This window comes from Rhineura floridana, chromosome 2 (genome assembly GCF_030035675.1).
Source record: "Rhineura floridana isolate rRhiFlo1 chromosome 2, rRhiFlo1.hap2, whole genome shotgun sequence".
In the NCBI taxonomy this organism is placed as follows: domain Eukaryota; kingdom Metazoa; phylum Chordata; class Lepidosauria; order Squamata; family Rhineuridae; genus Rhineura; species Rhineura floridana.
The window spans coordinates 205,573,035-205,599,332 of record NC_084481.1 but is presented as its reverse complement, the minus strand read 5'-3'; the positions used below and the strand labels follow the sequence as shown (position 1 = coordinate 205,599,332).

Below are 26,298 nucleotides of genomic sequence, written 5' to 3'. Positions count from 1 at the left end.
TTTAATCTTCAGTGGTTCCTGAGGGGAAATCCTTTGCCTTTGGGGACCCTTTGGTACTGAACTTACAAGCATTACAACTGAATGTGCAGTACAGATAATTGTATGATAGTCTTGGGTGGGAATCAAACACGCAGTGCATAAAATGAGTGGCTTAAGCCTTGTGCCTTCCTGGCAAATCTTATCTCATTTAAAAACTGCTGATCTGTTAACACTTGTGCTTATAAAGTTGCCAGTGAAGGATGAAGGAGGTTCCCTAGAGTTACCCTGCTCAAAGCAGGGTAAAAAAATGCAATAGAAATTTGGCATGTTTGGCAGTTGTTTGTGAACCCATTTGAAGGTCATCGTGCGGAAAAGTGGCTTATGTATTTTAACTATGAATAAATATAATGTGTGTTCATACAGAGCAATGCTTGCCAGGTAATAAGAGTAGTTAGTGCAGGCATATAGGTTTGAACAGTAGTGATTTGCCCATGCCCAGAAGAACCAAGGAGACAAGGAAGCAATGTCTTTTCCTAGTGGGATTTAAGGCCATAATCCTACCTGGAAATGTCCCATTGGATTAATTGACAGACTTGCTTCTGAATAGACATGCGTAGAGCTGAACTGTAAATTAAGCCAGGTGTTGCTCTAGATCAGACTGAAGTGGAAAACTTGTGTCTGGATGGTAACATTACACTACATTACTGTGTGATTTATATTATGGATTCCAAGTGGATGAGTGTGTGAGCAGCCCCCTGCTTTTCCCCACACTCCATTAGATTGTCCCAGCTCTTTCTTTTCCCAAGAAGATATAAAGGTAATATGGACCAGCCTTACAAGGTTGTTATTTGCTTCCATTTCCAGAGTGGTTTAGCAGTCAGTCCCTCTTCCCAGGGAACTCTAGGAATTGTATGTCTGTAAGGGGAATTGGGCTCTCTTAAGAATTCATAGCACCCTCAACAAACTACAGTCCCCAAGATTCTTTCTGGGAAGTCCTGACTATTAAAAGTGCTGTCATAGTGTTTTAAATGTATAGTGCAGTTGAGGGCATGTGTTAGTCCTTCAGGGTGTTCAACATGCTTCATGTAGTTGATCTTAGTAATGCAAATGGGGCCTATATAAATGCTAAGCTTATTTATTTAGGTATTTAGGTATTTCTAAATCACCCTCCACCGTACGATCACCGGATAGTGTGCAATTAAAACCAGGGCTATGGAGTGGAGTTGGAGTTGGGAGCAATTTTGGGTGGAGTCGGTAGAAATGTTCCGACTCCTTCATAAATGGCAAATGTATATTAACTAATAATAACAAATTTACTGTAGTAAAATGGTAGCACAAGGCATTTCATCACCACCACGTGAATCCAGAGCTTGGAAAAGTTACTTTTTTGAACTACAACTCCCATCAGCCCCAGGGATTGGGCTCGAGGGAGTTGTAGTTCAAAAAAGTAACTTTTCCAAGCTCTGGATTCACGTGGTGGTGATGAAATGCCTTGTGCTACCATTTTACTACAGTAAATTTGTTATTACTAGTTAATATACATTTGCCATTTATGAAGGTGTCGGAGTCGGACAGTAGAAAAATAGAGGAGTCGGAGTCAAAGGTCTGGCATACCGACTCCACAGCCCTTATTAAAACACATCAGTGCCAATGCTAAAACCAAATAGTAGTTGTAATAATAGGATTAAAACATCATTACAAAATAAAAGGCAGCATAAACTAAAATAATAAAAAATAAAACAGCAGACGGAATGCTACAAAGCTAACTTAAGATGGATTACACCTCTTTGCCTCCAAAAGCCTGGAGTAAGAGGTACATCTTCATTTTCCTCCTAAAAGAGTATAACATTGAATTAATGCACACCTCCGTGGGAAGATGGTACCAAAGGTTTGGAATTGGCACTGAAAAAAACCCTAATATGGGTCCTTGCAATAATACATACCATTATTGCCATGTTTGTTTGTTTGTTTAAACCCAGCACAGAGCTTTACATAGGAGTTGGAAGTTAAGCTATTACACTTTATCATGGCTAATTTAATCAGTCTTTAATTTGCATTTATTCCAGAGACCAAAATAGTATCTGTGGAGCTGTCACTGTCCAAACATGAGTTCTGATTGCAATGAAGTACAGAAATGAGACAAAAATAAATAATCTTCAGTCATCCATAGTTGAAACTAATGTGTGCAAATGCATAAAAGAGTGCCATGGTGGCATCTGGGGTGGGGTAAAGCTTCCAGTCTGTAGTTAACCAAAAGACCTGCACTTTCGAGACAATCTTGATGCTCATTGGGTTAAAGGAAAGAAAAGGTCAGTTTGGGGTTAATGCTTGGCTTATTTGGAACAGCTGTGTTGTGGTAAGGCTTAAAAGGCTGTGTTCTCCTGGGAATTTCGGAATCTGTAACTAGAAAATGGAAGCAGGTGAATCTCTCTCCTATAGGAATTCATTGGTTTATAGAATCATAATATACTTGGCACATTCCAGATTTAACACTTCAAAATTTTGAACACCTCATAAAAGGACCATTAAAATGTTAGTTTACAATTGTGAGAGCCAGTGAAAAATTATTCCTCTCCATGCTCCGCATCACTGATTGTGGGATCCTGGAATTCACCTGGCATGCTGAGAGCAGGAACAGGCCTTGAGTACATAAGAACCTCCTCCTGGATCAGGCCAGTAGTGCATGTTGTGCAGCACGCTGTTCTCACCATGATTAACCAGATGCCTATGAGAAGCCGACAAGCAAGACCTGAGCACAACAGCACTCTCCCCTCCTGTCGTTTCCAGCAACTGGTATTCAGAAGCACGCTTCTTCTGACAGTGGAGGTAGAATATATTGTTGTTGTTGTTATTGTTGTTATTGTTATTAACTTTATTTATACCCTGCCGTTTTTCCAAATTGGAACTCATGGTGGCTTCCAGATAAAAGACACATACAATTAAAAACCTATCAAAAATAAAAGCATATAATACATAAATGAATAAATATAAACAGATATAATTTAAAAATGAACTCTAGTTTAAAATAGCATTAAACTGTTTCTAATAATTAAAAAACATAGTCATAAAATCAGAATAATTAAAAAATAAACTGGCAAGAACAATATAACATCCTTTTGGGCCTATCCTTGTCTGCCTTCGGAATCAAAGGCTTGCTGAAATAAGAAAGTTTTTAACTGTCGGCGAAAGGACTGCAGGGAAGGGGTCATTCTTATCTCCCTAGGGAGGGAATTCCAAAGCCTAGGGGCCACCACCGAGAAGGCCCTATCTTGTATTCCTGTTAGTTGTACTTGTGCAGATGTAGGTATTGAAAGAAGTGTTGGTCAGTGAGACTCACAGACAGGGTTTTTAGCAAAGAGAGTGAAACCTGAAGCAGAAGGGTTAAGCTGTGAGAACAGAGCGCCAGGTTTGCCAAGGTCAGTAGCTGGCTGGGAAGCCTGATAAGGTGGAATGCTTGGAAAAACTCAGTGTGGGGGAAAAGCTGTCTGTGAAGAGAACTGTGTCTAATGTCTTTGCCTAGTAAAGACTCTTACAAGAAACTTGCCTGGCCTGGCTTATTCCTGTTCTATGCGACTCTTGGATTCCATCCTTGTATGATCTATACACGCACACGCCAACAAGAAGGGCCTCTCCTGAAGATCTCAGGGTCCGGGCAGGCACATAGAGGGCAATGCGATGTGAAAAATAGCCTGGACCCAAGCCGTATAGGGCTTTCTGGGTCAGCACCAGCACTTTGAATTGTGTCCGGAAATGAACTGGCAGCCAGTGGAGCTTTTTTAACAGGGGAGTTGTATGGTCCCTGTAATCAGCCCCAGTTAACATTCTGGCTGCAGCACATTGTACCAACTGAAGTTTCCGAGCAGTCTTCAGAGGCAGTCCCACGTAGAGCGCGTTACAGTAATCTAAACGGGATGTGACTAAGGCATGTGTCACCGTGGTCAAATCGGACGGGTCAAGGAACGGGCGCAGTTGGCGCACTAATCTCAAATGTTCAAAAGCCCTCCTGGCCACTGCACAAACCTGGGAATCCAAATTTAAAGCTGAGTCCAGGAGGACACCCAAACTGCGAACCTGTGTCTTCAGGGGGAGTATAACCCCAGCACAGGCTGTATCCTTATTCCCTGATCTGCCTTACGACTGACGAGGAGCACCTCTGTCTTGTCTGGATTAAGCTTCAGTTTGTTCACCCTCATCCAATCCACCACTGACGCCAGACACCGGTTTAAAACCAAGACAGCTTCCTTGGAAGAAGGTGGAAAGGAGAAATAGAGTTGGGTGTCATCAGTGTACTGGTGGCATCGAACTCCAAATGCCCGAACAACCTCTCCCAGCGGTTTCATGTAGATGTTAAATAACATAGGGGACAAAACTGAGCCCTGAGGGACTCCACAGGCCAGTGGCCAAGGAGTCGAACAGGAGTCCCCCAATACAACCTTCAGGGTTTGCCCCTCCACTGCAAAACAGTGCCCCCAAGTCCCATCCCAACTAGGCGGTCCAGGAGGATACCATGGTCGATGGTATTGAAAGCCGCTGAGAGGTCCAGCAGAACCAACAGTGTAGGTCATCCACCAAGGCGACCAAAGCCGTCTCCGTCCCATACCCAGGCCTGAAGCCAGATTGAAATGGATCTAGATACTCTGTTTCATCCAGGAATTCCTGGAGCTGAGAGGCCACCACACGCTCTATTACCTTACCCAAGAATGGAATATTGGACACTGGCCGGTAGTTATCCATGTTTAAGGGGTCCAAGGAGGGCTTTTTCAACAAAGGTCTCACAACTGCCTCCTTTAGGCGCATTGGAATTCTGCCTTGTTTTAAGGAGGCATTGACCACTCCTTTCACCCACTCAGCCAGTCCCTCTCTGGCCTTTTTTATAAGCCAGGAAGGGCAAGGGTCCAGCAGACGTGGTGGCTCTCACCTCTCCAAGGATCCTGTCCACATCCTCAGGCTGTACAAATTGAAAGGAATCCATCAGTATTGGACAGGCAGGCGCCAAAGTTACCTCCCCTGAGACTGTATCAATCCTAGCGTCTAAGTCGGAGCGAATCTGAGTGACTTTATCCGCAAAATGTCGTGCAAACTCTTGACAGCGGGCTGTTGAGTGGTGTATATTACCCTCTCGGTGGCCCGAATGTAAAAGACCCCTAACCATTCGAAACAGCTCCGCCCCTCAGATGCAATGGCAGCCGAGAAAAAAGATTTCCTTCTCCACACAGAAAACAAGATCCAGAGTGTTCATGTTTATTTTCTGTCCATGCCCTGCCCCAGTCACTGCTGGCAGAAGATTATAGTTGATCAGAGTTTTCCCTTAATTCCTTTTGAACTTGAGATAGTGTGTGAGATGTGTAGGTTACCATAGGGAAAAGCAACAATGTATATTCTAAAGCAGGTTTGGGGAACATTTAGTCCTCCTCCAGATGTTGTTGAACTGCAGCTCACATCATTCCTGGTCACTGGTCATTGGAGCTGATGGGAGTTGTCATTCAGCAACATCTGGAGGGCCGAAGTTTCCCCATGCCTAGAAATGCAGAATAGTATCCAATGAACTTGTGCTTGCACAAGGATTTTGGCTTGCACAACAAAACTTATTCTCTCCCTGAACACCCCTGTGTCCTCCCCACATCTGCTTCAGAGGGTTGGGGACAACCCCAGAACGGATTTAGGGGTGTATGGGGAGAAGAGACAGAGGGAAAGTTCCATTGCACAGCTAAAAGTTCTTGCACCAACAGTCGTATTTGGTTGGATGCTACCCACAGTTCAGAACTGCAAGGTAGGCATGTATGTGGGATGGACTTTCTCCATAATATTCCTGGAAACATAGTGGTAGGGAACCTGTGGATTCCAAATCCCATCAACCCCAGCCAGCATGGCCATGGATGTAATGGGAGTTGTAGTCCAGCCACATCTGGAGGGCCACTGGTTCCTTATGCCTGCTCTTGAACTTGACAGGTAGCCTAGGACTGCATGCGGCTCTCTAATTCCTTCATGCGCTGCATAGGCACCATGGGTGTGTCTCCTAATCTGAAGGTATGTGAGTCAGATGCAGACAGTTGGGTGCCCAAGAAGCTGTGTTGGATTTTTTCAGGCCTTGTGATGTGAGCACAGCTGGCCCCTAAGTATAGATACTGCATGGTGGGAACATGAGTATGGATACGACTTGAGTGTGATACCTAAAATGGCATAAGTAACGTGTTGTTCCTTTCCAGAGGCTTTCCAGTCTATTCTAAGGTCAAGCTAGGCTATGGGATGGGATTCCAGATTGAATAAATATAATTAGTACAGGTGCAAAGAAGTTTACCCCCCATCCTGAATTTGCTGAATTTGTGAGAATCACATAGTGTACTTTTCAAGCCTTTGTCTAAAGGGTCATAATTTATAGCAGTGGTTCTCAAACGTTTTTGGTTCGCGGCGCACTGTAAAACATATAAATATTTTCTGGCGCACTTAGTGTACAAAATTAAAAATAATATATTTTAAACTATGAATAAAAATAACTTCAACTATAGAAAACTATTACTTACCCTATATAAATGGGTTTCTTCTCATTTTTAAAATATACTTTCATAATATTTGAGGCACACCTAGCCACCTCTTAGGGCGCACCAGTGTGGGCGCACCATTTGAGAATCACTGATTTATAGCTATGGTTGATCTGAATGGTGCATGTAACTATCTCTGGCTTTTAGAAACAGACGGTGAAGCTGATAGGAGATCATGATCAAGGGCTAACACTTCCTAGGAGAGGTGTTTACATCATTGTATTATGCATTCTTCTGATTTTTACCTTCCAGTTTCAGGAACGTTGGGGATAGGGGATAATTTTTCTAACTTGAATGCTGTCTTGAATGTGTGTGTTTTCTTTTAGGTGTTACTGTTGTCATTTATAAATTTATTATAATTTAGAGTAGGGATGGGGAATCTGTGGACTCCCGAGACCCTTCATCTCTGACATTGGCCATGCTGGTTGGGGCTGATAGTTGTAATCCAAGAGTGTTTGGAAGGCCACAGGTTTGCCCTCCCTGATTTAGAGGATTTGAGTTGCTTAATAAATCGCTAAACTCATGCTTTCCCATAATGCTTTCAAAGTTAACTCCAAACCTTCCCCTTCTTTTGTTTTTCTTGCATTGAAGATAAAGCTCCCCCTGACAGACATCCAAAAATGTGGCCAAATTAAAGCGGCAGAAAACAAACATGGAAATATCATTATATTTTCTTACTAACTTCTAATGAATTTAACCTAGATGTATTACTCTAAGCTTTCAAATAATGAACAGCCCCTTTAAAAAAACAAAATCTGGATTTGCATTTTGCATATAACACCATTGTATGCTTTTGAAATTGAAATATTATCTCTGGCCCAGGTTTTACAGGTGTAAACTCTAATAACATACATTTTATGAAATTAGCTGATTATTTTTGCTACCCTGGGCTGTTCTGGGAGGAAGGGCAGGATATAAATTAATTAATTGATCTTATTTCTGTGTATATCCTGCTCTTGCTCCCAAAGGCGCCTAGGGTAGCAAACACATCAATTATTTTTTAGGCATACTAAAAGCAGTTAATATTCTCTCAACCAGTGATCTGAGGGTTGCCAAGAACAGTGTCTTTCAGCCACCAAACGCCTGGGTAAACAGGAATGTTTTTAACTTCCTCCTGAAAGTCAGTAATGAGGGAGACAGATGCACCTTTCCAGGGAAGGCATTACACAAACAGGGAACTGCCACTGAAAAGGCCCAACTGGGCAGCCCACAATGGTGGCACCATCACAAACACTGCCTCGCCTGCTGATCATAGGATCCAAGATGGTTGATCTTTTAGGTCCATGTATATCTGCAGACCACTGTGTAATGTCTTGAAAGGACAATTTGTGGTGCTTAATCCACTGCACTGAGCAATTTGTGCTGCCTTCCCCACCTATTGGCATGATAAAAGGCAAGGCTTACTTGTGCTATCTTTCGAAGTTAGCAGCGCATCCTGAAGAGTGGCCTTAACCTACACACACAGCACCCAGTATTTTATCTTTCTGGGTTCATCCCTGTTATCTGGAAGGTTGATCATGTGAGTTGAGCCTCAGCACCTTCAGCTGCTTTGGCAGCAAAACAACTGATGTGCTGACCATTATGTTGTCTTTTGCATAATTTACAGATACTGTGTCGTTCTGAGCAATGCCTGTTTTCTCCATCACCATTTACTTTGGCTCTTTTGCTTGACGACTTGTTGAAGATATCAACAGCAACAGAATAACGGCCATGGTTGACTGGAACATTTGTTTTTAGTAACCAATTTAAAACCATCCTCTCTAAACTATTCCACTGGATTAGTTAAGTGTGCTCCTTTTTGTTTAGTCTTGGTGAGTCACCTTATTGCTGATGAAAAGTATTTGTGCTTCATAATTGTTTTTAGTTACTAAGAGGAGTTGCCTGTTGCTTGCAAATGTTTTTAATGTTGCAGAATTCCTTCCTAGTCAAAATTCAAGCCTGGTTCCTGGTTTCCAGTTGGGGCAGGCAGATTTCCATACTGGGCCCAAGATGCACTGCTTTAATGTGCACACAGTGGTTTCCTGGTCTATCCTAGAAATACAAAGGAAGCCCTTGGGCACCATGCTGGGCCTCTGAAGTCATGCACAGAAGCCTCTTGCACTGTGCTGAATTGTTCACACAATTGTTTGGCAAGCTTTGGAGTCTTTTGGAACCCATTTTCAATCCAGTCAATACTTTTGGAGTGTGGTGGAAAAGAAACAATTTGTTCCAGGCTGCCAAATAAATCCAGACACGAAGTGAGGTGCTCTGCCCATCCACAGTAGCTTTGACCTACCCTCCTTTCCCATATCCTTTATGGAGCATTAAGATTGTTTTTCTATTTCATCAAGTAAATGAACATATAGACCAGATTGTTTTTCAAATGACAATAGATAATCCATCTTGAAAGAGGTGGTGGTGCGTTCCCTCCTTAAGAGGATCTCCCTGGACCCAAGCTACTGGCTGTGGGGCCTTATGGTCAAGGGCAGGCAAGAAATCTAATAAACAAAGGCACAGTGCTGCACCAAAGGTGCTTTAATGAATGAATGCAGTATACCACATACAATATATTACAATATTGCCATAGCTGCCATTGCAGTATTCTACATGCTGTATATTGCAATATTGCATAGCTGCCATTTCCACCACTTACCTACTAGGGCAAATGAGCTGATTCAAAAGATCCATGCAGAAGCTGGCCACCTGTAACACCTGTGCAGCGGATGCGTGGCTCCTCAGCTTCTCATTGCTGTTGGCACACAGAGAAGTGAAGCAAGCCGTAACATTGCAGAGGCGGCGGCGGAGCCAGCAACAGTGCCTCCCTTCCTGGGGTGGTTGCGGTGGGGCCATGGTGAACACCCGAAAGAGCTCTCAGCGTCTCCTCGGTAAATGGTGGTGGTGATGGCGGTCCCTGGGCCCGGCAGCCATTTCATCTCATCCAGGACCCGTTTGTCTAGGACTAGTGCCCGGGCGGCGGTGGCGGCAGTGGGGCAGGATGAGGAGTCGACCCAGGTGGTCACGGTTGGGGGCTGGTTGGTGTCGGGGCAGAAGACGACTGGAAAGGGCGGTGCATTGGGGCGACTGGAGTGTGGCCGTGCATGCTACGCCCTGGATGGAGGAACCGAAACATCTCACCACAGAAGCCCAGGGAGTAGACAGTTTTCGGACCCCGTTTTCTCTGATCACATTAGTGTTGTCAATGGGTACTAAATCCCCATCACTTGCCTGGTTTATCAGCTGCAAATACATACTTCCTGAGCCAGGGCTGGCCCCAGACATGCTGGGGCCCTTGGGCACAAGCCTGCTTTGTTCTGTGGTTGCGCATGCAGCGGTGCCGTTAACAAAGATGGCGGCTGAGGTTTCCCTAAGGAGCTGAAGCCTCTGCCGCCATCTTGGTTCATGGCAGGGATGCATGCATGCAGCACGCATGTGTGCCATCAGCCAAGATGGCGGCAGAGGCTTCAGCCCCTTAGGGAAACCTCAACCACCACCTTTGTTAAGGGCACTGCTGCGTGTGCAACCGCAGAACAAGGTTAAGCAAGGGAATGGCGGAGCCCTGAAGCTCTTGCCGTGTGATCCGCGGCAGCAATCCTGCCGCGAATCGCGGAAGGGGAGCAGGCCCCTGTAGCCCCAGGGGCCCTCGGGCCAGTGCCCCACCTGGCCACCCTTTGGAACCGGCCCTGCCTGAGGCCCTTGCAAGGAATTCCAGTGTTTGAATCTTTTGCACTTGGGTTCCTTGTGGCCTACTCTGTTATCTACCACTTTATTATAGACCCTGAAGGAACCACAACAAAACTGGTCACAGCAGCATCTCACCTGTGTTTCATCTTTCAAAAGCAAATCCTTTTTAGAAGGCTGATTTGAAGCAGGTCTCTTCAAGTTGCGATCAACAAAATGTGTGGCGTGTGCCCTGAAGGCAAATCATTAGAATTATGGGTGGCAGTGTGTACCTACTTTGAGTAAACAACCTGCATTATCCTAGTTCAGGAGAGCTTGTGTGTGTTGCATATGTGAGGGAGACATCCTGTTTGCGGTTGACAAGAGAATTCTTCCGTGTCTTGCATATCTGTTCCATGCTGCCTGTCATTGCCCTTCATGCTGTTAAATTCAAAACCTGGTGGCCCTTGAAATAACTGCTTCAGCTCTTGAGGGACTTTTTTGCTGAGGCAAATGGTTATATGGCGTTTAATGCACTGCAACCAACAGAGCACAGTAGTCGTATTTCCTCCAAAGTGGGTTGAGTATCAGCAGGTCCTAGCCCAATATGACTATATAGGCTAATAATAATCTGTCAGTGATGGGAGGGAAACTCTCAAACAGCAATACATAAATGAAACCATTTAAAAACAATAATTAATTTCCATTTATTTTATTATATTTCCCCCCTATATTTGTATTTATTATTTTTATCCCAACTCTTTATCCGAAAGAATCCAGGGCAGTTTATAACTGGCACAATAAAAAAAATCAATAAAACGAATCCTGAGAAAATACTTAAAACTACTGTATAATTAAAACAAACCATATTACTGCAGCCAACTAATATCTTTACTTTTAGCTGGTCTCACGCAGGCATTTTAATTTTTTCCCAAAGTAGTGTGTGAAAAGATGCACATTCAGTGGCACTGAAACCATAATAGTAAAAGTTGTGTACGCACTAAGGGGATGGAGTTCCATAACTGGGGTCCCGCTATAGACAGGGTCCTCTCTTGTGTCACCACCAAATGAACTAAGAAGCCACTTGGGCTTCTAGGGACAATGCAGGATCCAGGAGGACCCCAAGCTGCATACCTGCTCTTTTCAGGGTGAATAGCCTTTCTCCTAATGCATTCAAGGCACTGAATATTCTAGAAATTAAAATAAATGCCACATGGTCTAATAGATAGAAGAGGGAGGGGGAGGGGAAGGGGAAATAAGCAAACTTGGGAACCATTTCTTATGAATGTTGTGATCAAATGGAATGGCTTGGGGGGCGGGCAGTCCTGGGAGCTAAGGAGCCAAATTGCATTTGACCCAGCCAGGTCAGCGTAGTGGGATTCTTTGTCACCTTTCCCTCAGATGCAGCTAGGTGGAATATTTTGCAATTCATATGGACTATTTGATAAATTATGCCCCTTTGAAAGAAAGCACCCTGGCAATCATGCTGATGACTTACAGCCCAGTCCTGTGCATATTTTGTTGAAAGCAAATCTCAAGTGAGTCAACATAGGACTGTAACCTTCAATAGCCCAATGAAAGCTGAGCAATTTTACAAATATTGAATTATTCCTCATTCCTTTTGCTGTGTCACCAAAATATTATTTTATGGTGTTTTATGTAATCATGCTGAATGTCACAGTATGTGTGACCCACTGAGGATTGAAAATATTATCCTATTTATTCAGATTGCATGTCACTCATTAAAAATTTGTGATTGCTTCCTGTACAAATTGCGTTTGCCAAGGAATGAGCTAATTCCTGTTGTTTCCCATCAGCCTTTTCTTAGAATCAACTAGTTCATGGCACTCTGTGGAAAAAACAGGTTTGACCAGGTAAACTGACACCTTGCAATGAATACTCTTTCACAATGACGTAAGCAGAGTTTATTGTAGTGGTGAGAAAGGACTTAAAACCATTTGCCTTTCAAACAGGTCCTCTCTCTCTTTCTCTCTTAATTTTGTAGAGTTGCTTGAAGCGCTTTCATACTTCATGAACAGTGTGGTAGCAGACTACTTTAACATACCCTGTCTTTTGACGTGTTTAAAATGCATTTTATATATTTCCTGGAAGACAGTTTTGGTTTCTCTTTGAAACAACTATATCAGAAGTTGCCCCCACAGAAGAGTTATGGCAAAAACATTGTCTTCTGTGTGCCTTTTGATGTTTCAGCCCCTTTTATTATTGCATTTTATCGCTACCCTTCTTTCCTTAAGAAGCATTCTAACATAACCTCTTCCAACATATTTTTAGATCCATCTCTCTGTGTGTGTTTTTCCGTGAACAATTCTGTCATTCTACATTTCTATGAGAAATAAAACTTTAATGCCATTGTTCAAAAGACCTAAACTCTTTAAACACACACATTTTTTCATCAAGGGGATGAAGCAACTCCTCTGTGAGGAAAGGATGCAGCATTTATTATTATTTATTTATTTATTACATTTATATCTCACCTTTCCTCCAAGGAGCTCAAGGTGACACACGGTTCTCCTCCCTCTCCATTTTATCCTCACAACAACCCTGTGAGGCAGGTTAGGCTGAGAGGCTGTGACTGGCCCAAGGACACCCAGCACGCTTCATGGCAGAGTGGGGATTTGAACCCTGGTCTCCCAGGTCCTAGTCCAGCACTCTGACCACTACACCACGCTGGCTCTCTGAGGCTGTGAGAAAAGGTGAGTGAGAGGCAACATGATAGACGTTTGTAAAATTATGAATGGCAAAGAGAGAGTGGGTAGAGAGAAGTTTTTCTCCTTCTCTCTTGGAGGTGGTATGCTTCTGTATACCCGTTGCTGGAAACTGCAGGAGGGGAGAGTGCTCTTGTGCTCAGGTCCTGCTTGCAGGATTCACATAAGCAATTGGTTAGCCACTATGAGAACAGGATGCTGGACTAGATGGGCCATTGGCCTGATCCAGCAGGCTATTCTCATGTTCTTAAATACCTCTTAAAACACTTTTCAAAAAAATCATTGCATGCTCAACCAAATCAAAAGAGTTGGCAGTCAAAACTGGCCTGCTAGGAGTATTGCCTGGTTAATCTTTTGTAAACGTTAATGATTATATAGGGATGTAGCCTGCCTCTGTATCTGTGGCAGACAGTGGGATACAAGGATTTTAACAGGTCTGAGTTGCACTTGTTATTTTTTTTTCCCTTGTGACTTTCATGGACATTCCCAGGAGAAGTATTAAATATCTCATGATCTCTAAGGCATGTTAATGAGGAGAGATGCAAAAGAGGGAGAATAATGAATTTCTTCTCAATATGTATTTTTAAAAAGCAATCATAGCCAGAAATGCTTGACTCATTTATTGTTTCTGTTGTAGGAAATGCTTCATATCAACAACTGCTGCCTCAGTATGGGGCTGCTTAGGAGGAGAGGTGAAAGCGCAGCAAATGAAGCAATGTTAACAGTATTAGTTGCATCCAAGATGCACAATAGATTAAATAGATTACTTTAAATAGAGATAATTGGTTATACACGCTAGTCTCAAATTCTTAAGGGCTCATGTCTAGTGATGGCATTTGAAACATCTCCTGGAGCTGGTGCCAATGGTCGGCATAGTTGGGCACCTGTCATGGCCCATGCCTTGGCAGAGGGCTCACTGCCAGCTTCTGGAGCCCTTTGGCTCTCCTTCCTTACTGTTGCTGCTGTTCATCTGCCTTCTCTGAGTGAGTTAGCTGTGAGAGAAGCAAGGAGAAAAAGCATTATCCTTCATTTATCTTGCCCTTTCCCTCTGGTTGACTGTGCACATGGGGCCCAGAGAAAAAGGGCAAGGGAATAGATAGCAATAACAGTAGCTAGGAATGGGTGCCACTGAGGACATGTTGGTAATGGCCCTTCAAAACCTGAAGCTCCTACATACACTTCTCTTCCCTTCCTTGTGTGTATATGGCAGGGATCTGCACCCAGAAGCTTAAAGTCTTTGTTGGAAAAGTTTGTTTTTGCTGACCTATGACTTATCAACCTTGCTAGTAACTCATCACTGATAGCAGGTGATTTCATGGGCTTACTTGTATTTATTTCAGTATTATTTGCTCTTAAGATGTTATGAGGATTAGGTTATTGTGTGAGCCACTTTGTGCTTCCTTTATTGGATAAAGTTGGGTGATATCCTTAAAATTAAATGTATTCTATTCCTGGGGGAGGGGGAAAATAACATTATATTATGAGACACTTCAAATGTTAGGCAGATGGTTCTTATGCTGCCCATAAAAAAAATCCGTGCCATTTGTTCAAAAGCTAAAACAAGATGTAATAGATTATTGCTGCTTATTTACCACTGAAAATTGGAATTTAACTCTTGGGGGTTTGGATGGCCATCCAAAACTGCAAATGGGAATAATAATCTTGGTTTAAACAAGAAGCCACATACTATGCTGGTTTTGAGTGATTTTTTCTTCTCTTTAGATGTGTAGCATACTTAGTTTCCCCTCAAGTTTGCATGCGGTCCTTTGAGACTATGGCACTCAACATGTGTTGAACAGATGGATTGAATTTTTAGTTGTCTGTAATTTTAAGTGACAAACCCTTAACACACCACACTTCATTATCACCAGTTTTACTACAGAGAAACCACCACTGGGCCATTTGGAAGTGGAATCAAATAAAAATCTAGGGTAATTTGTCTAGAGAGCAATATAAACATGAAGAGCCACTAGCACATGCTTTTGAGTGAAAAGTTGAGGATAAATCAATAGGATTTTTTTTCTTTTTTGTCTCCAGCCACTGATTAAATTAGTAAAACATGCTACTGGCAATAAAACCTTGTAAGCCTGTGCTTTCACAATTGGATTTCTCTTTGGAGAATAGCAGATATTTGATTCAGTGAGCTTTAGTAATAGGGTTTGGGGAAATGAATAAGTAGATGTTAACATGAAATTTTGGATTTGTAAAAGAAAGCCGGAACAGAAATTTCAGATTTGAGTTCCTTGCAACATTCAAAGTTTTAATTATGAAAGCATGCGGTATTGACTGCTAGCATCTGAATGTCTGTATCATGGTGTGCACATCTGTGTTGTAAATAATCAATTGCCCATTTCCTTTCCTTATAAATATATAAAATGTCAGTTCCACTTTTAATCATTATATATAATCCAATATTAAAATACTCATGATATTGTCAATATGTTGCTCTAGACATGTATGTATTTAGAAAAACTATTATTATTATTATTATTATTTATTAAATTTATATCCCGCCCTTCCTCCCAGTAGGAGCCCAGGGTGGCAATATAGATGGACCAGTGGTCTGACTCTTTTTATGTCCTATGGTTCTGAGAAAAATCAGTGGCTTGCCCTTGTATTATTTTTGAGTACAATTAAGGGTGGAAGATTTTGTCAGCTTTTTAAAAACAGATATTTCTCTCCCCCCTCCCAAACTTGGGAAGCAGCTGGGGGGGAGGGTATGAGGTTTAGTAGAAAATCCAACAGAAGGAAAAGGATCAGAAGCCTGTAACTCTACTGCAGATGGCTGTTTCTAGCTGTGTTTTGTTACACACATGCAAAAAGCTACATGTTGAGTAGGGACTAGAGGAATATTTTGCCCTTAACTAAGTTATCTGAACATGCCCCCCATTGAAATCAGTGGAACTTCACTTAGTCATGACTAACTTGTCCAGTTGATTTCAGTGGGACCTAGGCTCCACTGAGTTTGAACTCAACCCATTAAGAATACAACGGGATTCCTATGAATGGTATGAGATACTTATCAAGAAATCCTGCTTCTTTGGCCTAAGAAGATGGCCTTGCCATGTAGAATTTTGGATATGATCCTGTTGCTGGGAAGAATCCCGTTTTCATCAGCAGAGATGTGAGTTCATGCTGAAGCCACCTGTGTTAATGAGAATGGCGCTCGAGACCAAACCATGTATTCTAGCACTGTCTTCCAGGCAGCAGGCTTTATCAGGCTCCAGGGTGGTGGGGGTGAGATGAGACGGGTGGAAATGCTCAGCCCTTGATGTTAGTCTGTCTCCATCAAGCACCTTATCCAATGGAATGTATCCTATATATAAGCAATTTTAATTTTGAAAGCAAAACTGATTCTTCTCTGTTAATAGCTGTATCATCGTATGAATGAAAAAGTTGTGTGTGTGTTTTGCTTATTAAATATATGTGAATGGCAAAAGATTGCTTGGCAGTGTCATCTGTACAATTAACAAATGGGATTTATTTGGCTAGTGCATTGAATTACAACAGTCAGTTGATGGCACCCTGTGAATTATTTATTTGGTACCCTTTTTAAGTAGGTACAAGAATGAAATGCAATTTCATGTTAGCTCTGTTCATTCATTGGCTAACACAAAGGCATTGGGCTCTGATAAAATGCAGGGTGAGACTACATATCTAGCAAGGGGGAGATACTTAGATCTGACTCTGTGGTTATAGTCTGGAGCCGAAATACAAGTGCATGTTTGTGGGTTTAGGTCAGTGTTGCTTTTCAAGCTTTTTGTGAAGCTCAGTTGCTTCTCAGTCCCCAAATAAGCTTGAAAATGAGTAGGGATTTTTATCAGCAACAGATGTCCATGTAAAACATGCTTGAGGTATGGCTGGGTATTTGCAGATTGACCGCTAAATGCTATAAGCCGCTCTAGCAAATGGCAGGCACTACTTCTGAATTACAAACAATGCTACAATGAGTCTGTATTAGTTTGTAGAATAGAGGACAAAATGAAGGTTGACCTTTTAAAAGCTATGTGAGTGAAGATGATAGCCATGTATTGGGCTAAGAAGGTGGTGTATATATCTAAACTTTAAAAAATGTAGGCATGTGGGTTGAGTAGCACCAAGCAAGAATGTAATGCACAACCAAACGGTGCTTATGTAATAATATTTAAAATTAATGTTTTATATGAATTTTTCTTTTTTCCCTGTGGTGTAATGTATTTATGCTTGTTTTTAAATGTAAGTTGCTTGGAGACCTTTTATGTAACAATTGGCCAACAAGTTTTTCAAATAATAATAAATACTTTTATGAATTTTGTGGTCCTTCATGCACAAAGTGGCCATGCCTTCCCCTGCCCCCCCAATCATTCTTCCTCTCCCCACACCCTCCATTGTGGGTTCTTTTCATCTCCCCCATCATGGAGTGAGCAGAGTGTAATACTCTTGCATTCTTATATTTTATTTGAATTTATTTTGGATATTTGCATCCCCAGTTTGTTCTCCCAAAGTGGCTTACAACAATAAACATAACAATCCCAATAAACAATCCAATAAACAAAGTTTTAAACCATGTACCAGTTTATAAATGGATTCTGTCCAAAGGGCTAAAAGGAGCTCAGAAGCATCACACTCCATTGATTCCTCCAAGCGTCCCTCACGTTAGGAATTGACAGATGTCCCTAGGGAGGTTCCTGTAACATTCTAGAGGTCTTCAGAGTGACATCCCATTTCTTCAAGGTAGTTGCATAGTTTAAAAGACTGTGTCCAGAGACCTCAATCATTGCTAAATGGGAGATCACTCATCTGGGGAATTCCAGGGAGAAATTCCAGGAAAAGGTAGTAGGGCATCACTCTTTTGTGCTCTGTTTTCTTTTCTTTTTTTACAATAATTTTTATTCAAATTTTCATAAAACAAACAAAACAAAATCAAAAACATAACACAATAAAAATAAAAATAAAAAAAATAAAAAATTTGACTTCCGACTTGTCACAGATCAGCTATAAATATATAATATATATCAAACCTGTCCCTTAATACATACAAAATCACTTTTCTCCATAGTCTATCTTAATTAATCGTCAAATCCCATTATCATCATTTCATTTTTATCTTTCAACAAAAAGTCTAAGAGAGGCTTCCATTCCTTAAGAAATGTATCTGTCGATTTTTCTCTAAGTAAACATGTCAATTTATCCATCTCTACTAAGTCCATTAATTTCAATAGCCATTCTTCCGTTGTTGGTGTTGATTCCATTTTCCACTTTTGTGCATATAATAATCTTGCTGCCATAATCATATATAATATTATTCTTCCATATTTCTTTTCTATTTGTTTATCCATAAAACCCAATAAAAAAAAATTCTGGTTTTGACTGTATATTTATCTTTAGAATGTTTTGCATCATCCTACCTATCTGTGCCCAAAATGATTTTGCCTGTTTACACAACCACCACATATGATAAAATGATCCTTCTTGTTGTTTACATTTCCAACAAACATTAGAAACATTACTATACATTTTTGACAACTTTTCTGGAGTCATGTACCAACGATACATCATTTTATAGAAATTTTCTTTAAGATTATAGCATAATGTAAATCTCAAGCCTTTTTTCCACATATTTTCCCATTGATCCATTTGTATATTATAACCAAATTTTTTTGCCCACTTTACCATACACTCTTTTACTTGTTCTTCTTCCATATCCATTTTCAGCAAGAGTTTATACATTTTTGCAATTATATTTTCATCATTTGTACACAAACCTATTTCAAAATCAGATTTACTTATTTCAAACCTATACATTTTCTTATCCATTTTATATCTCTCTAACAATTGTAAATAGGCAAACCATTGAGAACTATATCCTTCCTTTATCAGTTGTTCTCTCTCTTTCATTATATATTCTCCATGTACATTTTCTAAAAGTTCTTGATAAGTTAACCATTTCTCTTTTCCAGCCATTTCTCTTCTATAAAATGCTTCCTGACTTGAGGCACATAATGGTATTTTCGAGTAAAACCTTGGTTTATATCTATTCCATATTTTCAACAGAGGACGTCTTATAAAATGATTATTAAAATCCACATTAACTTTTACTTTATCATACCATAGATATCCATGCCATCCCCACTTCAGATTATGGCCCTCCAAATCCAATAGACTTTTATTCCTCAATAATAACCATCCCTTTATCCAGACTAAACAACAGGCAGCATAATAAAGTCTCAAATTTGGTAATCCCAGTCCTCCTCTTTCTTTGGCGTCTTGTAATAATTTAAATTTAACTCTTGGTTTTTTTCCCTGCCAAACAAATTTAGAAATATCTTTTTGCCATTGTTTAAAAGGTAAATCAGAGGATATTACAGGTATTGTTTGAAACAAAAACATCATTCTCGGCAATACATTCATTTTTATCACGGATATTCTGCCCATTAATGACAATTGTAATTTATCCCATTTTAACAAGTCTTTCTTAATCTCTGTTCATATTTTTTCATAATTATTATGAAACAACTTTGAATTTTTATTTGTCATAATAATATTTCAACTTTTCCTCTATTTTAAAATCTGTCTTGTCCATCAACTCTTTTTGTTCACTTGAAGATAAATTTTTCACCAACATCTTTGTTTTTTGATTGTTGATCTTAAATCCTGCTAACGGTCCAAATTCTTTTAATTTGTCCATCAATACATTAATTCCTTCCAAAGGGTTTTCTAATACGATTATCAAATCATCAGCAAATGCTCTCAGTTTATATTCCTCTTGTTTTATCTTTATTCCCGAGATCCTTTTATCTTGCCTTATATCTCTAAGCAGCACTTCCAAGACCAAGATAAATAAAAGAGGAGATAATGGACATCCCTGTCTTGTACCCTTTTGTATTTCACATGAGTCCGTTAACCCCCCATTAACAATTATCTGTGCCTTCTGAGATGTATAAATAGATCTAATCCATTTTATAAAATTATCTCCAAAATCCATTTGTTCCAAGACCTTAAACAAAAATTTCCAATTCAAATTGTCAAATGCTTTCTCAGCATCTAAAAAGATCAAAGCTGCTTGTTTATCATTTCGTTGTTCTAAGTATTCCAACACATTCAAAACATTCCTGACATTATCACGTAATTGTCTTTTAGGTAGAAACCCCGCTTGATCTTCCTGAATAAATTGTTGCAATATTATTTTCATTCTTTCTGCCAAAATCGTTGTAAAAATTTTATAGTCATTATTCAATAAAGATATAGGCCGATAATTTTTTGTTTTGGTTAGGTCCTGCTCCTCTTTAGGTATTAATGTTATATTGGCATTTTTCCAACTGTCCGGTATCTTCCCTTCTTGCAAAATAGAATTCATTGTATACTGTAAAGGTAATAAGAGTTCCTCCTCCAAACATTTGTAATACACTGCTGATAGTCCATCCGGTCCTGGCGCCTTTCCTAATTTAATTTTACTTATAGCTTCAGATATTTCTCTTGACGTAACAGGACCATTAATAGCTTGTCTCTGAAAATCTGTAATTTTAGGCAAGTTCTGTTTAAATATATACTCTTCTGTTTTTTCAGAATAATATTGATGAAAAACCCTTTGGATTTTTACATTGTCTGTCAACATGTCATCTCCTTCTTGTATCTTTAAAATAAGATTTTTTTGTCGTTCTTTTCTTAATTTATATGCTAACCATTTCCCCGGTTTATTTGCAAATTCAAAAGTCCTTTGTTTAGCAAAATTTAATTTCCTTTCAATTTCTCTAACTGTCAACATTGACACTTGTTTCTGTAACATTTTAATTTGATTTACAATAGAAACTTTAGTTGGATTCTTTTTCAATTCTTCCTCTTTTTGTTTTATTTTTTCCAAGATTAATTGCATTTTCTGTTGTTTCTTCTTTTTTAATTCAGAATTACATTTAATAAAATATCCCCTCATAAATGCTTTACTTGTATCCCAAACAATATTTTCATCTGTTCCTTTATGTAAATTGTGTTCAAAAAACTCTTTTAATTTCTTCTTACATTCTTGCACTATTTTATCATTCTGTAATAAAGATTCATTTAGTCTCCATCTAAATCCAAGATTTTATTTTTTTTTGAAAGTCAATATCACTGGATTGTGATCCGAAAAGGTTTTTGGTAATATATCCATTTTGGAAATGTCTTTCACTAGTTTTTTAGACATCCAAATCATATCAATCCTCAAGAATGTTTTATGTCTTTCTGAAAAATAAGTAAATTCCTTTGCATTGTCATTTATATATCTCCAGGCATCCACCAATTCTAGATTTTCCATCAATTCAAAACAAATCTTCGGTAATTTACCCTGTGTTTCTTTAATATTTTTCTCAGAAAGTCTATCCATTTTTGGTAAAATTACTCCATTCCAATCACCCATAACACACCAATGGTCATATGAAAACTATGACAATTTTTCCATAAGTCTTGTGTAAAACCTTGTTTTATCTTCTTTGGGGGCATAAATGCCCACTATCAAAATTTTTGTACCCTGTAAAGTAATTTCAACCCCCACAAATCTACCACTATCGTCCAATAATATCAATTTAGGAAACAATTGTGGATTAATATAAAGAACAACACCATTTTTTTTTATTTGTGCTCTGTTTTCTTCATTGTTCCCAAAACGTTTTCCCATCAACAAATGTAAGATTGGTCTAGCATTTATGATGGGGTGTGTGTGTGTGTGTGTGTGTGTTAGGCCCTTCGTTGGATCATTCATGATTAGCCCCATACTAATAGTCCTGCCACAAAACATTGCACATTTTATTTGCAAAAGGAATGGGGGACAATTGGGATAGTTGTTAGAATGGATTTTAAAAAACTTTATACATTTTAAAAATTTATCTGGAACTTAAGAAACATATGGGTGTATTTTTTTGATAAATTTCTATTTTTTCCCTAGAAAAAGGATGTGTATAACTGCAGTCATGAATTTAAAGAAGAGCTGAACAAAACGCAAGAAAACAGATCCTATACAAATAGGTTTACATTGGGAGTTAAGATGAGAAATGGAGTGTCCTGGAGGATATAGCCTGGCTGGCTGGCTAAAATACTGAGCAAGAGCACTCCACGCTGCAACTTTGTGCTGCTGGTCCCATTAGTAAACATTTGTAATCTTGAGGTGTTACAAGGCTCTTTCTAGTTTGCCTTAGCAAATGAAGATTTCTCTGAAGATGAATTTAGTATCAGATGCTTGCACTTGTGGTCTGTAACGGTAGATTAGTTTTGGGAATAAAAATCCTTAAAAGATCTTTCTGTCTTGCTGTTGATAGCTGCATTGTAAAGTTAATTCACACTGATGTATTGGAAAAGCTGAAGGAAGAACATTTGTTGCTGCTCTCACGTTTACTGCTTTAATCCCATAATGCTTTACTCATAATCTTAACTACACCTCTTTAAGAGGTAAGCCCACGTTTTCATGTAGTCCTCTGCGTAGCCTCAGTCTAAGGAACTGCAACCAGTTTTCATACTTTTCTTTTACTCTTTCCACCACCCTTTTTCCAGAGCTAGTGCCAACTTCCTTACATACCATAATGGTTTTGTACAGGGTAAGGGAAAAAAACCTGCAGTTTCTTTTTATGAGGCCTCTGATCTGTTAATAGCCTTAAATAGTTTGTAAGGAAAGGATTTCCTGTTCTTGTAGGTAATTCATTGCAGAGTTTTCAACAATGAATAAAAGCTAAACTCAGTGGGCAAACACACCAATCTCTAAGTGTAGTAGAAAGTCTGCCACTGACGACAGGCCTTATAGGCAAAGGCTACCATAATGGTTAATGTGAACTGCTCCCCCTTTCTCTCTCAATCTCTTGCTTAGAACTGGGAGCTTCTTGAGACAGTCTATAGACAGGCATGGAACAGTTGTAGGAAACCCCCTCTCCTTCCTTGTGGGCCATTATGTGATGCTGTTGCTATCACGTATTGTTGGAGACCCTTGTAGTCCTTCTGCCACAAGTGGGAGTTGTGGTTTGCACAGCATCAGACCTTGTATAGCAGCCCTCCACAACCTGTTTTGGACTGCAACTGCCATCAGCCCCAGTCAGTACAGAGTTATAATCCAAAACATCTGGAGGGCACCACTTTGGGGAAGACTAATGTACGAGTTGTGCGTAGGGATCAATTGCTGCTGCCCTTAGGTTTGGCAACCTACATAGTTTTAGATGGGGAAATAGGGTTAGGCCATCTAAGTCATTGCACTTGCAACTCAAGACCACTGTAGCAGGTGGCTAACTTGTGCCACAATTAGTAGGAGCTTGAACTACAGGAACAGGAGAGCCTCTGGGTTCAGCTATGACATAACCACTGTTCTTGCCTGCTTCTTGTGTGCTGCCGGTCTGCCTGTCTCCATGTGTAGTCCAAACAATCCGAGCATACTGAGAGGGTATGTGGTTGGGTGGTATATGTGCATTTTTGTGTGTGTTCAAGAGTGGTACCATCATATATCTAGAACTTGTTGCATATTTTCCAAATGAGGTTGGGTACCTACCTCTTCACACTTGTATCCAGGGGCATCTCTGAAACTGATTAACCGTACTACTTGTACATACCATTGGTGTGACCTATAAACACTAGAGGTATTGATTGCTGTGTTGACTATAGACAGACTGACACTTTCTAATGGTAATGATGTTTCTGGGTTAGCCCCAGAACGAAAATTGTGATGTGGGGAACATTTTTCAGAACATCTCAAAAATCACCAAGGCCTTTCAACAACTAATCCAATATGTTTCTTTCTTGCCTATCTCTTTGTTGGTATTTAGCCAATGGCCTGTGTTTGGCCTTAGGTTTTACAAGTAAATGTCAGAATTACTTACTTTGTAAAACACTTAGCTGACCTGAGAATTTCCAAGAAATCTCAGAATATTCAGTTTACGAGCACTGTCTTAAAACTCTTTGGTATTTCCAGTGAATTAACCGGGGTTCTGACATTTACCATGACATAAGTTGAGTTAGCAGTAAAAACTCTTGAATATGAGGAACAAAGTATTCTGTTACTTTCCTTTGTCATGCCTGTTATACAGAAACCCATGCCCTCTACGTTATATCTTCTCCTATGCTTTACTCGCTAAATAACCTACCCTCTGACCCATTTAATTAATTTCCCCAGGACTTAACCACAGACTGGGACTTATTTTAAAGAGAGTCTGCCAAGCAAATGTTACTTCCTTAACCCTCTGACCCTAATTGACCTTGACTGGCCTCTTTTAAACAGGGAAAAGACCCTCTATTGGCGTGTCTCATTTGTGTCCCCTCCCCCATGTTTGAATTTATCACATCAACCAGAATTGATGATGCAATTAGTCTGGTCTGATCAACTTACTGTAGAATGGATTACTTAAAACCCCAAAAATGTATAGTGCAAGGCCTGTCTCTCCAGGGCTTGCTCCTGGACGTGCAGCGTAATTCAAGAGCACTAAAATCTTTTCAGATTTGTGTGACTTGAGCAGCTGAAAAAGATGCCATTATGCTCACCAGAATTGCTGCCAGGAAATGACACCTGCCAACGTGGTTCCATCAGCTCATGCACTACTTCCTCCATGAAGCTGCAGCCATGGGGCCCCTTTCTAGGGAGCATTTTAGAGTTTCTGAAACTGGCTATAGAAAGGAAGTGGAGTGTATGGTTATGTTCACTTGTTTCACTTCACATTCAGAGTTGGCATTATGAGACATTTACATTCAGTAAATGTTGCCAGCAGGTTTATTGTCTAACAAGACAATACCATGAGGGAAAGAGGCAGAGGCAGAAATTAGAGGTCATTTTCAGGTGAAAAGGTTTAAATGTGGGGTGAGAAACCTTTTTTAGCCTTAGGGCCATGTTCCCTTCTGGGCAGCAGTCTGAGGGCCACATGCCAGTAGTGGGAGAGGCTAAAGGTAAAAATAGTTGAGGCAACAGGTATGTAATTTTTTTAAAATGTGCAGTAGTCTAGCTTCTACACACACCTTCCCACTCTCTTCTCTACCTTCCATCCATGCAAGCAAGAGCCACTATCAGAGTTCAAGGATGCATAAACACTAGGGGTGTGAAACAGGGCCAGTGAGGGGTATGTAGTCTGGGGAGAGGGAGTTTGGCATGGGGAGTGTTCCAAGGGCCAGACACAGAGTGCTGAAGGGCCATGTTTAGCCCCTGGGCCTGAGGTTCATCACCCCTCATTTAAACACTTGCATGGGCGAAGAGGTGTACATGTTGTGCTGCTAGAACTAAAGGGGACACAAGTGAAAAACAATGAAAGCATAAAATAAGAGCAAGTAATCCAAGAGTCATTGTCAGATTGAAGACAAGAAAAGCTGCCCTAGGAAGGGTGGGATATAAATTTAATAAATAAACAAATAGTAGGTCTTAGAGAGAAAATAAGAGAGGGGAAAAAAGTAAAGAGTTTTAGAACAAAAAAATGGTATAAATGATCTTACAAGGAAGTGGAAGGCAATCTATTCCAACCTCCCAGTCTCTGCTCCAGCCCTGATATGGAATAGAAGTCCACTGCTGTTCTCCCTCCCTCCCTGTGTGTGTGTGTACACAGAGAGAGAGAGAGTCACTCAATCACTCACTCACATATATGCTAAAATTTTAGTATTTTAGCATGTGTTTTTAAATTGCTTTTTTAAAAAATGTGTTTTTAATTTGTATATATGTTTTTAATGTTTTTAATTGTTGTAAACTGCCCAGACAGCTTCGGCTATGGGGCGGTATACAAATGCAATAAATAAATAATATATATTAGGGATCTAGTTCACAACATTAACAAATGTGCAGATATGCTCGAAAAGCCAATTGGTGAGCCTCGCTTATCAGCTTTGACGCTCCTTCCATATACAACTTAATTTTTCCACCAGTGCAGTAGTTAGTTTGTCTACACAAGTGTTATTACATAACAAGTAAAGCAGTACATTCTCAAACACTGGTATTAGTTTTTTTCCCCAAGTGGCATTAGAATAATTTCTAATTATTCTATTTCTTCTAATTATATTTGTTTCTTCTTCTAGGAAATGCTCCAGCAACTGATCATTATGAGTTTGCCCAATGTCTTGATAGTTGGCAAAGATCCTCTGTCTGGTGAGTAGTCTTGCGACACTGTGTCCCCTCAAAGTTTAAAAATGTTGATTGTATGTAACAGTGCTTGCAACTTTCCAAGCTGAAATTAGTTTGGCATTGAGGAAAATAGAAGGAAGAATAAGAGAGTGATCTGGCTTCCTCACTTATTATCCATACCAAGATGGGCACAAGTAAAGGATAGCCATTTACAGCATATGCAAGTGTGCTGCTTCCAATGGATGACAGCACTGGAGGCTTGTGCTCCTGAGTCGTGTGGGGTCAAATATGTTTTTCAGTGAGTCAGCACTGTGGCATAGCAGTCATTGAAAAGAGTGAGAGACAGAGTTGTGATTTCAGCTGTGGCATCTCTTCCCTCCGCTGTCTGTTGCCAAGCTTT

General features: G+C 40.2%; 1 protein-coding gene across 3 annotated transcripts in view; it reads left to right on the top strand.

The window, feature by feature from the left end:
* The window catches only part of CCDC88C (coiled-coil domain containing 88C), a 172,293-nt gene that overhangs the window by 26,207 nt on the left and 119,788 nt on the right, over positions 1-26,298 (top strand). For all 3 annotated transcript variants that reach the window (XM_061611966.1, XM_061611965.1, XM_061611967.1), the window contains exon 4: positions 25,853-25,922. In XM_061611966.1, coding sequence (XP_061467950.1) covers positions 25,853-25,922 — 70 coding nt within the window. The remainder of the gene's footprint in view (positions 1-25,852; positions 25,923-26,298) is intronic.